This window comes from Mastigoproctus giganteus, unplaced genomic scaffold (assembly GCF_048544385.1).
Source record: "Mastigoproctus giganteus isolate SK-2022 unplaced genomic scaffold, ASM4854438v1 scaffold_15, whole genome shotgun sequence".
Taxonomy (NCBI): domain Eukaryota; kingdom Metazoa; phylum Arthropoda; class Arachnida; order Uropygi; family Thelyphonidae; genus Mastigoproctus; species Mastigoproctus giganteus.
Window position 1 is genome coordinate 7,718,190 of NW_028328292.1, and position 15,609 is coordinate 7,733,798.

The window sequence follows — 15,609 nt, forward strand, 5'->3', positions numbered from 1 at the left end:
AGCTACTAGGTTTCTGTGATTAATTAAGAAAACCAACTGCCTTTTTCAGAGTAACTGAATTTACAGCATCCTCCCACAAGGCCTTTTGAAAGAGATATTTCAAAAAAGTCTTTTCAAATTTAAAATCATTATGTCCCTTTTTTATTGCAGCTCAACTTGTTAACATTGAGTTCATCTGGTTCAAGTGTGCGTTTAAGGAGCCCATCTAATTTACTCTCTTCTTGTTTGTAGCTATTGTATGTTTAGTGCCCAATGATTGTCATTGTGTGTGTGTGTGTGTGTGTGTGTGTGTGTGTGTGTGTGTGTGTGTGTGTGTGTGTGTGTGTGTGTGTGTGTGTGTGTGTTTTACTTTGAATACAATGTAACCTAATTTGTTTAACATGTATGTCTGTGGACTTTAAAAAATACTATAAATATTAATTTAGATGAGTACAGAAGCATTTAGATTCAAAATTTACAGTTTTAGTGATTTTATTATGTTTTGTACTGTTTTTATGTTAATTTCTATGTATTTATATGTATGTAAATACATAGAAATTAACATATTAATATCTATTTATATTAATATATTCAGTATAAGTTCATTTCAATTTTACTTTTATTTATTTAGTTAGTAGTAGCAAGTTTCATTATATCAGTTAATGTTCATTGAAATTTGGTATGATGGTGGTTGTTTTTTTTTTTTTTTTGGAACATTGGCAGATTGGCTTTGGCACATTGTTTATTTTGGCCATAGAGCACCAGTTTCTATAGTACTACTTTGTAGGACTATTTTTTTATTGTGTATTATGACTACACAAGTGTGTATTCTGGAGCTTATTTACATATTATTCAGGATTATAATGAGGACTTTTACAGAACTCTAACAATAATTATTACTTCCAGCATGAAGCTTTCTTGATATTTTATAATTTTTTAGAATAATATAAAAATCAGATCAAAGTTTGAATAATGCATATACTTTAGGACATATCCTTTCTGATTGACATGGGCAGTGTTATTGTGTCTGCTGTGGAGGATAAAAATTTTAGCGTTCGTTCAAAATCTTCTTGGGCTCTAGGTAACCTTAGTGATGCCCTATTATTAACCAGGTAACAGTTTGATAATATTTTTAATTTCTAGAGTAAAATAAATTTTAAAATAAAAAGCAAAATCACTGCAAAAGTATTTTGCACTAAAGCAGACTCAATTTTATTGATTTGTATTTCTCATACATTACTCAGCTTATGGTTCATTTTAACATGAAGAAATTGGAATATCTTATATAGTTCATTGTAATTAATAGGCTGAAATTTAAACACCTTGAAAAGAAATTTCTTTAAAATTGAGATATTCAAATTAGGGTAAATTTTGGATACTATCTCATACAACTACTTCATTCAACATTTCTTCCCCCTCATACTTTTACTTTACTACTGAATACATTATTAGTAGTCAAACTAATAGAACAAACTGTGGAAAGATCTAAACCTCCCAAAAGCTTCTTCATTCATTTCACAAACATACATGGTCTCAGTTCCAACCTCAGTGATATCCATATCCACCTACACAATGCCAAGCCCCACTTACTTTTTCTGACAGCATCCTCATACACGATTGCTCAATCACTGCTCAATTTCAGTTGTCCTAATTATTTGCCATATGATTCCTTTCCTTCAAAGGTGGTACTTATGTATACAGTGTCCAGTCACATTATTATGACCACTCCCCCATTTCAGACATCACACACACGCCTAGCGAATCATATACCGCACGTGTCAAGTTCACACACCGCAAGCATATAAGGCTTGATGTTCGGTATCCGTGAACACAATAACAGCCTATGTTATGGGCAAAGCACACAAACTATCAGACCTGGAAAAAGGCATGATCATCGGCTATCGGGCCTGGGGTGCCAGCATTTCTGAAACAGTGGACTTTGTGAAATGCTCACATGCATGTGAGCATTTCACAAAAGTCCACTCATTTAGCACACTGAGAGCTAAATGACTTTGTGATAACTAAAAGGAAAATGGAAGAGAAATTGTTGAAGCTGAACAAATATACTGCAGTCACAGCATGGATTTGTTAAGGGGCAATACTGTCTAACCAATCTGATAGGTTACTATGATGCAGTGACCAAGGAACTGGATACAAAAAATAATTTTGATATCATATACTTGGATTTCAGGAAGGCTTTTGATACTGTTGCACATAAAAGACTGCTGTACAAAGTGGAGTAATGCGGTATTAAGGGCACGTTACTGCTATGGCTGAAGGGATGGTTAAGTGGAAGAAGACAGAAAGTGGTTATCAGTGAGCACTGCTCTTCGTGGACTAATGTTATCAGTGGAGCTACCCAAGGTTCAGTGATGGGCCCATTGTTGTTTTCAATATTTATTAATGATATTGATGAAGGTATATCAAGCTTAATGTCAAAGTTTGCAGTTGATACAAAGGTTAGCAGGGTAGTTAACAACAGTAATGACAGTATGCTACAGCAACAAGATTTAGAAAAAGGCCAGTGGGCTGAGAAATGGCAGTTGAAGTTTAACATTGACAAATGCAAGGTACTGCACATGGGTAACAGTAATCTCAGAGTAACTTATCAAATGAGTGGAAGTAAACTGTGTGTGTGTGTGTGGTGTCACTAGTGATACCACACATGCACACACAAAGTCCTGCACCCACCGGCAATAGATGTAAACTGTTGCTCTCCACTATGGCACAGTGCTACTGCTGACAGAATAGGAACAGGACGATCACTCAGCCGGGACAAGGCCACATTTCCAGACACAGAAGATTGCTTAGGGAATGTCTTAGGTCTCTGCTCCAGAGTAGAAACTAGCGACGGAAATTCAGAACTGTGTTCTTTCATCATCAAGTGAAGGGCCTCGGACAGTGAAAGAGCAGTGGTGACTGCCTCTAAGTCAGACCAAAGACCCTATATAAAGTTGGAGACAATTTTAATAATCTTGCTTGAATCAGCGACAAAATACTCCCCCAGTGCTTTCTTAATCTTGTTAACCATGCTAAAGACTGTTGTGATATCCAATGGTTCAGATAAATTTAACCCCTCAGTAAATGAGGTGTTTTGTGCACTAACGGAAGCATTCTGGGAGCCATCAACCTTTCTATCTTCTATCTTTTGTTGAGTCAACTTCTCGTTGACTTGCTTATTTTAAATTTTATCCTCAGGTGTGACACCATGGTGACAACGAGAATTCACAACTATGGGACATTTTTTACCTATATTCTTACCAGGAATGTCAGCAGTTTGCTTTCCTGAATGTTCCAAGGGAGGGTCAGAGGATTCCTTTGAGCCCTTTTTACCTAGGTTAGAAGATTTAGCAATACATTCAGGAGCATTTTCATTTTGACCTTTTCTGCTCCATTTACCAGTTTGTTTTTTGAACTGTTCAGCTAAAGCCTTTTTAGCTGGTTCTGTAGACTTGACAACTGGTTCTGGATCCATATCAGAGAGGACCTGTGGTCTTTTCTTTCTGATTGACTTAACCAGTACCTCTTGTGCCAATTTTGCACTGGCATCTGAAGATGAGTTAGAAGATTCAGCTTCAGAATTGAGGGCAAAGAAGATTTTTCATCCATAGCAGTATGTGGATGAAAAGCAATAATATGTAATAAAAAGAAAGTATTATATTACACTGTCCAAGAAGAAACGTTTGGCAATAAATATAAAAACACTGCTAGGAGACACCTCTTGTCACCTTCTCAGCAATCAAATTAGGTACTTACCTTCACTTAAAACCAAATATTTTGCACAATATATATATATATATATATATATATGTGTGTGTGTGTGTGTGTGTGTGTGTGTGTGTGTGTGTGTGTGTGTCAAATATATTGGTACAAACGTTTAGGGGGGGGGAAGAGGTACCATCTAAAGGAATGTGAATCGCATAGGAACCCATAACCGGAAACATCACGGGAAAATAGTAGCAGAGGCACAAGAAGCAAAATTACACGAGACAATAATTAGTGGCAAACATTTATTTGACATGATATTAACAATGGTGTACAAGATGGATGCATTTCATGATGTTACAACAGATGCTTGAAGGTTCCACCACGAGACACGATGCATGCGTGACACGAACCACCTGGAGTTTCTTTGACAGTAGCAGCAGCGCAGATGAGTCTCGCCACGAGATCCATTTCCGTCTCCACAGGCGATTCATACACGATAGATTTGAGGGGCCCCACAGAAAGAAATCAAGGCTCGATAAATCAGGTGAGTGTGATGGCCAGGCAACGGGTCCATCATGGCCAATCCATCGACGCCCAAAACGCCTGTTCAAATGGTCACGAACACACCTTCCATAATGGGCAGGCGCCCCGTCATGTTGAAACCAAATGTTGCGTCTCACATTTGCTGGAACATCGTAAAGTAACCCTTGTAGAACTTGTTCAAGTAAGATCTGATATTTAGCGGAGTTCATGCGGGATGGTAACAGGTATGGACCAACTAAGCAGTCACCGACCACACCTGCCCACACATTTATTGCAAAGCGATGTTGTGCCACATGGGGGCACACACTGTGTGGGTTGTCGTGAGCCCACACATGAGTATTGTGCTGATTGAATAAGCCTTCCCGAGTGAAATAAGCCTCATCCGTGAAAAAAACAGGCTGGAAAATTCAAGTCTTGTTGAGCACTTTCTTGGAGAAACCACTGCGCAAAAGCCACACGTGCAATATGATCTTGGGGGAGCAGTAACTGAATCCTTTGGAGATGAAAGGGGTGTAAGGAATCATCGTGCCAGACACTCTGTACACTGCAACGAGACTCTCCTAAGGCAGAGGGAACGGCACATGTGCTGGTAGTAGGATTATTCTGGACGGCATTCAACACACTTTCTTCCATGGCGGGAGTTTGCATTGAACGTGGTCTGCCTGCACTACTCCTGTTACCTCTAAATGACCCATAATCGCACAAATTTTGATGCACACGTGCAAACAAACGGTGGTCTGGTAAATGTCTGTCTGGGAAGCGTTCTCCATAAATTCGTTCAGCAGCTCGTCCACTGTCCTCTGCTAATCCGTACACTAGGTGTATGTCTGCTAGCTCACAGTTCTTATATCGATGCATGCTCTTCATGCGGTGGCTACTGCTTGAATGAGTAAACCAGAAATTTTCCCTCTCACGAACTGATGAACAGCGCGGTGTACCGATTTACGGTGATGTTTCCGGTTATGGGTTCCTATGCGATTCACATTCCTTTAGATGTTACCTACCTCCCCTAAACTTTGTACCAATATTTTTGAGACACCCTGTATATATATATATGCAAACAATTTTATTTTTAAAAACCAATTTGGTTAGGATAGAAATGCATAGAAACAAGTTAGTTTGTGGACCTGTAACTCCTGCAATAGTCACCAGGGGTGCTATAAAAACTCAGAGTAATAGAAAATGAAAAAGACCTGGAGGTAATTGTGCAGTCAGACAGTTTCATCATATTCAAATTCTCTGAGCAGTGCATATGTATGGCCAAGTATCTCATGGGATTTTTTCAATGATATACAGAAACTTTGCTAGTAGGGATAAGGAGGTGATTATCCCTTTGTACAAGCCATGATAAGACCACATTTAGAGTATTATATATAGGTCTGAAGACCTCAATTTAGGAAGGATGTGGATCTGCCGGGTTGGGTGTAGAGAAGGCCAACCCAGTTGGTGAAGGAAACAAAAGGGTGCTCTTATCTAGAAAGCCTTCAGTAAGCTTAATTGAGTAAGCTGAATGTGAATGGCATTCTTCCCTTTGCTGAGACTACTCACGTGAGGAGGCATAAATTTAAGTTGAGGAAGGATGGTTGCAGATAGATATATGGAAGTTTGCCTTCAGCTAGTGAGTGGTTGATTGTTGGAAGGGTCTTTCACTGTTTTTGCGTGCGTGCGTGTGGCTAATGCTATATAAGCTTGTTTTCTTGCATCATTTTCCACTACTACTTCTATTACTACTACATTTTTTTATCCCATAGATGCATAGCAGAAATAGAACGCTCTTCTGTTTCTGCTGCACAACTTTTCTTTAGATACTTCCATGGACATTGTTCTTCATAATTGGCTTCTGTAATTCCCAGCCCTCTCTTTCTTTCAAACCAGTCCAACCATGTGCTTCAACCAATCAGTATATCTTTACTGTCCACCTTCAGAATCACAGATCCAACTTTTCTTCCTCATTTATCCCTTCAGCTTTCTGGAACAACCTCCCTTCATGTATCTTTCCTGAAAATTACAATCTACAGAAATTCAAGTCTAACATTAACAAGTATATTCTTCTGTCTTCCCACACATGGTAATAAATACCCTAGGTTCTAATACCTTTCATATTTGGAGGGTTTTATTTAAAAAAAAAAAAAAAAAAGTATGGAAAGATGGCAGGTGAAGATGAAATGATTAAAGCTGGAAGGAAAATAGCACATGTGGCAAGGAGAAACTGTGCCATTGAACCTGAACACAGTTTGGGATCAAGTGAAATCAGTGATATGTATATTAGAAAGAATTGCTTATTAAATTAAAATTTTGAAAAATAAGTTATGTCCTCTTGAGAAATTGCATACACTGTATGCATTTCCCACATGCAGTGATTCCCATATTCAGCCTTTGCCAGCCTAAAAATTCCTGTGGTACTAAATAGACCAGACCACCTTGTAACTATTATATGCTTCAGAGCTTTTCATCACCCTGTATGAACAGCAGTAATCCTATGTTAATTGTGATAGAGGCAATGAAAGGTAATAATAACCTTATTAAGTTAATAATAGCTAGATCGTATGTATAGCTTAGCTTAATTTTCAGCACTCACCTCATAGTAATCCGCTTAGCTGGTGGAGGGTTTTATCACATACATAGTGGTTATAGGATTCTAATACTTTACAGGGATTATGGGTTTTAAAATTAAAATTAAGTTATGGGCTGTAGAAAAATACGATCTAGTTATTACATTACAGCACACAAGGACTCCTTAAAATATCAAGAGTTAATAATAGCTTTAAACAGAAACACTGCTTTGCATTCTCTGAAGTATTTTTCAAAAATTTAGAGCCTGTACAACTAACTGAAATTTAAAATTTCACTAGAAACACAGCCTTGTATATGAAAGCATATTTCTTTTCTTCTTCTTCCAAGGTGACTAATAAAACTAGTTTCCTAAAATTTATCATGTCATCTACTTATACAGTTGCCCATGATAACCCAAAGTCCATTGCAAAGATCATACACTCTGTGCATACATCAACACTGTTGCCAAAGTCAACAGTAAAGTTCATATCAACACTCAGTTTTGAATACGACTGAGTAGTAGAAATTAAGCTTCTAGTTTGTTGAACCTGTTGCCTAAATCATCTTTACACAGATTGGTGAGCTATTTCTGGACCTGGAAGATCTGATAGACTGTAACTGGAATGTAGAAACTCTTGTGAAACTATATTCAGCTTTCTTTTTAGTGGAAATCCTGGCCAACCATCTGAGAGCAGTCTAGGAAGAAATCTAGTTGGAATCTTTGGACTGCAGATCCTTTGAATTGATTCTGTTGCTGGGCAGTTACTTCATTCTCTTGATGGGATGAGCTTTAATCCTGGATGTCATGCTTCTAAACATCTTTAAAAGTTTATATCTAATATTGAAAAGGATTAACTAGAGGGACGAGATTAAGCTGCCCTCCAGTTAATGAAGTCTTTGCACTTCTTTAAATTTCCTGAATCTAAGGTAATTAATGTGTGATAAGAATATTAAATGATGTGAAAATCTACATCCTAATCCCCTTCCCTCCCACAGCTTCTTAGTCTAGCATCATTGATATGTTCTTGTAGGAAGGCCTGGAACTTGCAATGGGCCTACTGTCTGTAATGTTTTCTGCACCGATGTGCTATTGGTGAATTGTGTAAACTGTGTTCAATGTCATAACCATATAAACTTCCAAATTCCTACAGACATAAATTGTTTTTATCCTATTCACCAATTTTTGTAGAAAAATAAAACAGAGAGGCTTTTTTGATAAAAAGATTTTGTAGATGTGAACTAATCAACTTGAAGTTCAAGTTTTCAAAATATATTCTGCTAGTCACTTTATTAGGACCATGGAAGTTTGGGTTATATGCAGTAATCTATGCAAAAATAAGTTGGTGTTAGATAATATATGATATATTCATGAAAGCAGTTTAAAGCCATGTGACTGAACTAGTGCCTAAATCAGTTCACTTAGCAACACCAAATAGACAGGATCTCATAGACATCCAGAGAGGGAAGATTTATCAGTGCATGCTTAGTATGTACTACAACAGAGGAAAGGGTGCAAATATAGTGTGATTTCAGTCTTTAACAAATAAAAAAAAAATCAGAAAACAACCATGAACAGGCACAACCAACTAAAAATATAAGGTTAAGTGCTCAGTATTTTGAGTGGATTATCAAATATAATCATTGTCAGATGAATCCAGAAAAATTATCTTCTGTATTTAATGTGGAAATATAACAATACATCACTACCTAAACCATGTGAGGAACCCTACAAAGAATGCACTACAAGAGTAAACTTTCATGGAAGTGACTGATCTCAGTCACTTCCATGGGTTGGTACTAGGAATGCATAGGATGGTTGCAGGAAGACTGGAGGAAAGTTGTATAGTCTGATGAGTCTCAATTTACACTTTTGAGTACTAATGGAAGAGTGCACATATGGAGGAAACCAAACAAGGCACTGGAATTATCCTATTGTCTACTGAAAATATAGTATATCAAGTTGTTCCTTCATGTTAACCACAGAAAAAGCCAAGAAAATGGAAAAACAAAATTCCATTCTAACAATAACATGGAAGAGTCAGAATAAGTGGTAGAATGACAGTTCATGCTTAAGCATATGATTGAGGTTGAAACTGGACAATAGGTACAAGTCCTAAAATTCTTTTCTGTTTGCCTTGTTGAAATATGACTATACAGGCATCTTCAAAAGTATCTTTTGTATTATCACGTGAACATTTGGAACATTGGAAACAATCATTTGAAAGCCTACAAAAAGTGTCACACTAATCATGACAGTTATTCTTACTGGTTAACCAACTTATATTTTGTTATAAAATCATTATGCCATTATCAGATTTCCAGAGAGGATTGCAAAAATTTTTAAAAATTTACTCACTAAGAGAATTTGTTTCTCAAGTAAGGTGAACTAAGTCAACTATCATCAGAACTATTCATATATGTGCCACTAATCGTAAAATTGCAGGTCATTTGAGAGTAGGTCATCCAAAGCAAGTCAAAAGAGCATAACAACCAATTTTTTCAAGTGATTCAGTCTACTTATAAAAAATAAAGGCTGGTATTTAATTAAATATTAAGTAAATATGACACTCTTGAAATTATCTAATATATGGCAGAAAGTGTCAGATTTTCTGTAATGCATTTAGTTTTGCCTGTATATTGTTATTTTTCTAGTTAGAGATTCTAATAATTTTTGTTTGTAGTTACTATAATTTACCCCTGTCATTCGTTTCATTTTAATTGACAATTGAAGATGGGGAGTGCAGCTAGTTTTTGTAAGAATTGTATAGTTTTGTATCTGCATAAAATATATTTTTCAAAATATAAAAATATTTCTGTTTAGCTCCTCTGGCTTTGGCATGACTAAGGCCAGAAGAATTTAGTTTTATTGTAGGTGTTTTGATGCAGTCGGTATACCAGTCCAACAGTTAACAAAATTAAGTTATTATTTTAAGGGCATCTGAACTTTTTGCTCATATCCATGTTGTGTATAAGTTTCTGTAGAAGTGTGTGTTCATTAGCCAGTTTGTATGTTGTGCAGGCTGAAAAACTCAGAATAATTAATAATAATGACTGGGAAAACTATACTCCCTCCACCTGAGATCAGCTAACTACATTCCCAATTGAAGAGGGCTTTAGAAATTCCTCCATTTGTCAACAGAAATCAAACCCAGACCTCTCCAAACAAGTGGCAGATGGCAATGTATCATGCTGACTAAGCCCCCACAGAGGACAATACAATGATTAAATACAATGATCAACCAGCGGGTGGTTGGTTGGTGGAACCGACTTCCATCACTTGTTGTTGAAGTTGATAGCCTAAACAAATTTAAGGCTCAACTTGACAGGTATTTCGAACGAACGGAGGGGTGAAATGGGAGTGGGGTTTTTTTTTTTTTTTTTCGGCTGATGCTGAATAAGCTTGCTTTCTTGCATCATATGCCTCTACTAATGCTAATGCTAATGTGTTGTACATGTTTTGCAACAATTTTGTACAATTTGATATTGCAGTGAGTGTACCGAAGTTCTCATATGTTAGACCAGACCACAGCCAACCAAAATCTGAAAATGAAGACTCCAATAGGTACTGAAATGTAAGAGCATCATGAAAACTAAGACAATGTATTACTTACATAGTTTACTAGTAATAATAACTGAAGCGTACTAAACAAAATAAATAATTTGAGCTATGTTTTTTATGGAACATCTCTGAAAGTCTCTTTACAATGAAAAACAACTTTTTTATCATTCATAGAATTGCAGAAGTATCTTTCTAAACTGTTTGTCTTTGTGTATTAGTGAATTCAGTACTTGTGTAGAAATTGTGTATGCACTTTAATATTTATGTTGCATGTTTTTTTTCATATATCAGAAATACCATAATATGTACACACTCTTATAAGGTCTAGCTTTGAGCTTTATCAATCTGATATTTAATATTTTTAATGTTTGCCATTTGCATCTTCAAACATTTCAAGATAAGTGTTACATATTCATTGATGTTTTCAAAATGTAAGAGATGGTTCATAAAGGAAGTTGAAATTGTCCAGCTATTCTTGAAAATAATAGCCAGATGTTGGAGCAAATTAGACATTTTAAATTGTATGACCATTAACACATTTGCTGCCACCTAAATGTGAGAGAACTCATTCAATGTGCCATAATTTACAGAATATTGAAAAAAATCAAAATTCTGACATCCCCAGCAGTCTTAAAATTCATACATAATGGTTGAAAATTAAGTCTGGAATTCATTGCTAAAAATGAACACTTACTTTTGTGCTGAGCTGTAAAGCAGAACAAATCTTAAAATTTTATTAATTTATTCATATACATAAACTAACATAAACTTATGGGGGAGATGTTTAGGCTGGATTGCAGGAAGTTTTATTTTAGCGAGCAAGTTATTGAACAGTGTACCAGTCACGGCCTTCCACCAGGACACTTTGAAGTCTTTACTTTGTGATCACTACATGCAGTGTGTGGATGCAGGAGGAGGTTACTTCGAATAAACAAAGGTTAGTTCCACTCATGCATGGGATCATTATTTTTTTCTAGCATCAGCTTGTTTTCAGTTTCCACACTGTGCATGTATATTTTTTAACATTCTACATCTGGCTATTAAATTATATTCACTGCCTTTATGCATATATGTGTAAAACGGCACTAGGAGTGATGTTGCACAATACATGTTTGAGTTCAAAATGCACTTAAGTGCTGTGCTGCAATACATAGGAGCAGTTATTGTTAAATGATCAACAAATTGAGTGCTGTAAATGTAAAGGCACATAAAATTAACAGCTACTCAGTACTGGACAGTTTGAGGAAATTCAAAGGTCACCTGGATAATTACCTACGGGAGGAGGGAACACATAAGCTGTCTGTTTCCTTTTCTCCTATTAATTATTATTATTTTTTAAATTTTTTTTCTTATTATTGTAATTTTTTTTAAAATTTATTTATTTATTTTTTCTTGGCTGGTGCAGCATAAGCCATAGGCTTCCTTGCACTATGTGGTCATTGCTAATACTAATACATCAACACAAGCAAAGAACAAATAAAACTGTGTGCCAAGCCTATAAACAAAAGCCAAGCATTACTGAAAAGCATCCAATCAGCATGCCAGTACTGAGTAGCTGTTAATTTTATGTGCCTTTACATTTACAGCACTCATTTGCTGATCATTTAAGAATAACTGCTCCTATGTATTGCAGCACAGCACTTAGGTGCATTTTGAACTCAAACATGTATTGTGCAACATCACTTCTAGTGCCTTTTTACACATATATGGATAAAGGCAGTGAATATAATTTAATTACGTAGAATGTTAAAAAATATACATGCACAGTGCGGAAACTGGAAAACAAGACTGATGCTAGAAAAAAATAATGATCCCATGTATGAGTGAACTAACCCTTGTTTATTCGAAGTAACCTCCTCCTGCATCCACACACTACATGCAGCGATCACAAAGTAAAGACTTCAAAGTGTCCTGGTGGAAGGCCGTGACTGGTACACTGTTCAATGTTCTCGTCACAGCTCTTGAATGGTATCATCATCATCAAAATAACAACCTTTCAGTAGTGCCTTGAGCTTCAGGAAAAAAAGAAATTGCATGGGACTAAGTCTGGAAAATATGGTGGATACAGACTTTTTTGGCTAGCCAAAAACTCCTGAATATTTGAGAGCCTTGTCGCTTGGTGCATTGTTGCACAAGAGGAACAAGCTGCCATCTTCTCCATACTAAGGCCACACATTGCAGATTCTCTGCAACAAACGTTTCAAAATGTCTGGTTAGTAGGCAGCAGTAACACTTTGGCCATTGAGCATGAACTCTTTGTGCACAATTCCCTTGCTATCGTAGAAAGTGAGGAGCATGGTTTTGATTTTTGACCTTTCTTGAACTTTTTTGGCTTTGGGAGAGTTTGACGACTTCCACTTCTCACTTTGTCACTTCGTTGTGGGGTTGTACTGAAAACACCACATCTTGTCACCCATAATGATCGAATTCAGGAAGTTGGGTTTGCTTACAGCTGCCTCAGTGAGTTCTGTGCAGTGTTCAACTTGCACTTGTTGGTCATCTGTTAACAAATGTGGAACAAACCATACAGAGACCTTCATTTTCTTCAAATCCTGGGTAGACGCCTCCATAGCCAGGTGGGAAGGAGCAGCAGTGCATAGCACACACTTCTTGATTAGACCAGGGTTCGAGCGCGTCACCACCAAATATGGAGGATGCGGAAAGGTCAGGGAATGACCACCGCATATCCCGGAGCGATATGGCCTTAGTTGCTAATGCTCCAAATAACAAACAAACAGCAGGCCTCAAATCCTGGGTTATTATTTGTTGAATGGTTCCCTTATTAATGCACAGATTTTCTGAAATAATTCCGAGCGTTGCACATCAGTCATTGGTAATGATCTCCTGCACCTTTTTAATGAACTCTGGTATTCAAACTCTTTTTTCTGGGGCCAGCTGTTCACCATCTTCCAGTGATTCTCTTCCATGGGCAAAATGTTTCTGCCACTTGAACACACTTGCACAAGACAGACAATATGCTCCATACACTTGCCTCATCATTTGAAATGTTTCTGTGGCACTTTTGCCCAGTTGAACACAAAACTTGATGTTTGCTTGTTCCATTGTCCCTCCACAACACATCTCTCCTGTGTCTGTGTTGTACCTCCACAATACAGACACAGGAGAGATGTGCAGTTCAGCTCGCATTTCATTCAGAAGTGGCAGCAAAAATCCCCTGATCATGGCTGTGGTGCTTGAGAAACGATCACTCTTTCATATTATGTTTACTTCTAGTAGATGGCAGCACCAGCACTCATCTCATAACATCACTCTCATTTTCCAATTGCCACATTATGTAGTACCATCGAGAAGTTCCCAGACTGGCTGCAAAACACTATAATCAATAAATGCAGAAAAATTTGCTTTTGTTAGATTGAAACTGCAAATTTTTCTATATGTATGTAGCTGTTTGTTAACTTTCTGTATATTTATTTTTGCTGTATGCATTTGAAGTGGGTTTATTTTATTGCAGTTTCTGAGAGAGGAAAATGTCAAATTTGAAACATCATGTTTATGTCAAAATTTAAGAATACAGAAAAATCTGCTTCTGAAACATTAGAAATGATGCACCAGGGTTATGAAAGGTGCAGTTTGGCCATAACAACCCTTGCGCCAATAAATCCCACTCCAACAACAACCAAGGTTATGAAGAGGATTGTCCATCTCACACTACCGTGTTTGAATGTCATCATACATTCAAAAAGGAAAAAGAAAGTTTAGTAGACAGCGACCGTGCTGGAAGACATTTAAATGCTTGTGTACAAGTTAAAAAATTGGAATGACCAGACAAGTTGTTCATCAGAACTGCTATGTAAATGTGATAAACTTGCAGCAGCTTTAAACATCTCACATGGAAATTGTCATAGAATTTAAAATGATGATTTGAACATGCATCACATTGCTCAGCATGTGGAGCCTTAGATATCAACAGTTATTTCATTGAGCATATGGCAGTTTGCAGTGATTCATAGCAGCATTTGATAATTAATTTCTCCAATTGATATATTATTGATATTGAACGATAATAATTAATTTCTCCTAGAATCCATCATTTCTGGTAATAAGACTTGATGTTTTCTCTACAACTCCCAAGGCATGAATCACTGCAAACTTGGAAATCTCTGCATTACTGCAATCAGAAAAATTTTGTCAAATAGATTGAAAAGGAAAGTTTTTTTCTTATATTGACCATGTTTATCGATATTGTACGTTATGAATTGATTCCTCAATGTGCCAGCTGTGAGAGGCAATTTAGTTCAACAGAATCATCCTGAATGGTGAGCAGTTGTTGCAAAAACACACTTGCACAATGTTCATTTCTGAGCTTGCTTAACACAGTATTATTGTGTTAAGTTGCAATTGTTGTTTCTTTTCTTGAAAATGAAACAAGATTTATAAAGCCATGATTTCTGTAACAATCAAAAGGTTATTGATGTATCTCAAGATGTTCTCCACCCTATTCAGTCAGAACTGCTACCAACAATGTACCAGTGGTGGCAAACATTCATTACTGCTCAAGGAGAGTATTTTTAAGAGTGTCTGTATCTAGATTTAGTGTATTTAATATGCAATTCTGGGAAATTTTTTACTATAATATGTACTTGTCAGGGGTTAGCAGAATTTTTATGTATTCTTTCTTGTGTAGTCTAATAATAATCAATATGTTTTGTTATTCATTAGAACAGAGCTTCCTGACTTTGTTGATAAAGTTCCTCAAACGTTTTATATTCGCTCGGAATGGCTTCTGTCAAGGCTTCACAGGATTGTGATAGAACAAAAGCCAATGCCATGAGAGCATTAGGAAATTTGCTATATTTCTTACCTGAGACATCCCTGGGTAGAATTTTCACTATTAAATTTGAATAATGTCAAGTTTTTGAGTTTAAACATATGAAATAAATAATATATATATAATTGAAACAAATGTTGAACCAATGGTACAAGAAATAGAGAAAAGGCATACAAATGAAGAATGATAATATATAAAGTAAATTTAAACATAACAGAACTGATTAATGTCATTGAATAAATGATTAAACATTACATCAGCCTACAATACTAGAGAATATAGAATATGGAGAATTTTAGATATGCAACCACTCCCCAACTTATGTAAGGGTTGCGTTCCGCAGAACTTTACTTGTCAGAATTTCCCAAAAACGCTTATGCAGCACTCGCAACTATGTGCACTGAATTTAATCGAAGCAAAAAGAAATGTCAATTTTTTTTATCTCATGCACAGGAAAAATTACAGAAGTGTATAAAAT

The 15,609-nt window shown here is 36.4% G+C and overlaps 1 protein-coding gene across 1 annotated transcript in view; it reads left to right on the plus strand.

Moving 5' to 3' along the window:
• Nucleotides 1-15,609, plus strand: part of LOC150074936 (HEAT repeat-containing protein 6) — a 314,697-nt gene that overhangs the window by 282,933 nt on the left and 16,155 nt on the right. The window contains exons 19-20 of the mRNA XM_090389386.1: nucleotides 967-1,091; nucleotides 15,023-15,179. Coding sequence (XP_090245512.1) covers nucleotides 967-1,091; nucleotides 15,023-15,134 — 237 coding nt within the window. The 3' untranslated portion in view covers nucleotides 15,135-15,179. The remainder of the gene's footprint in view (nucleotides 1-966; nucleotides 1,092-15,022; nucleotides 15,180-15,609) is intronic.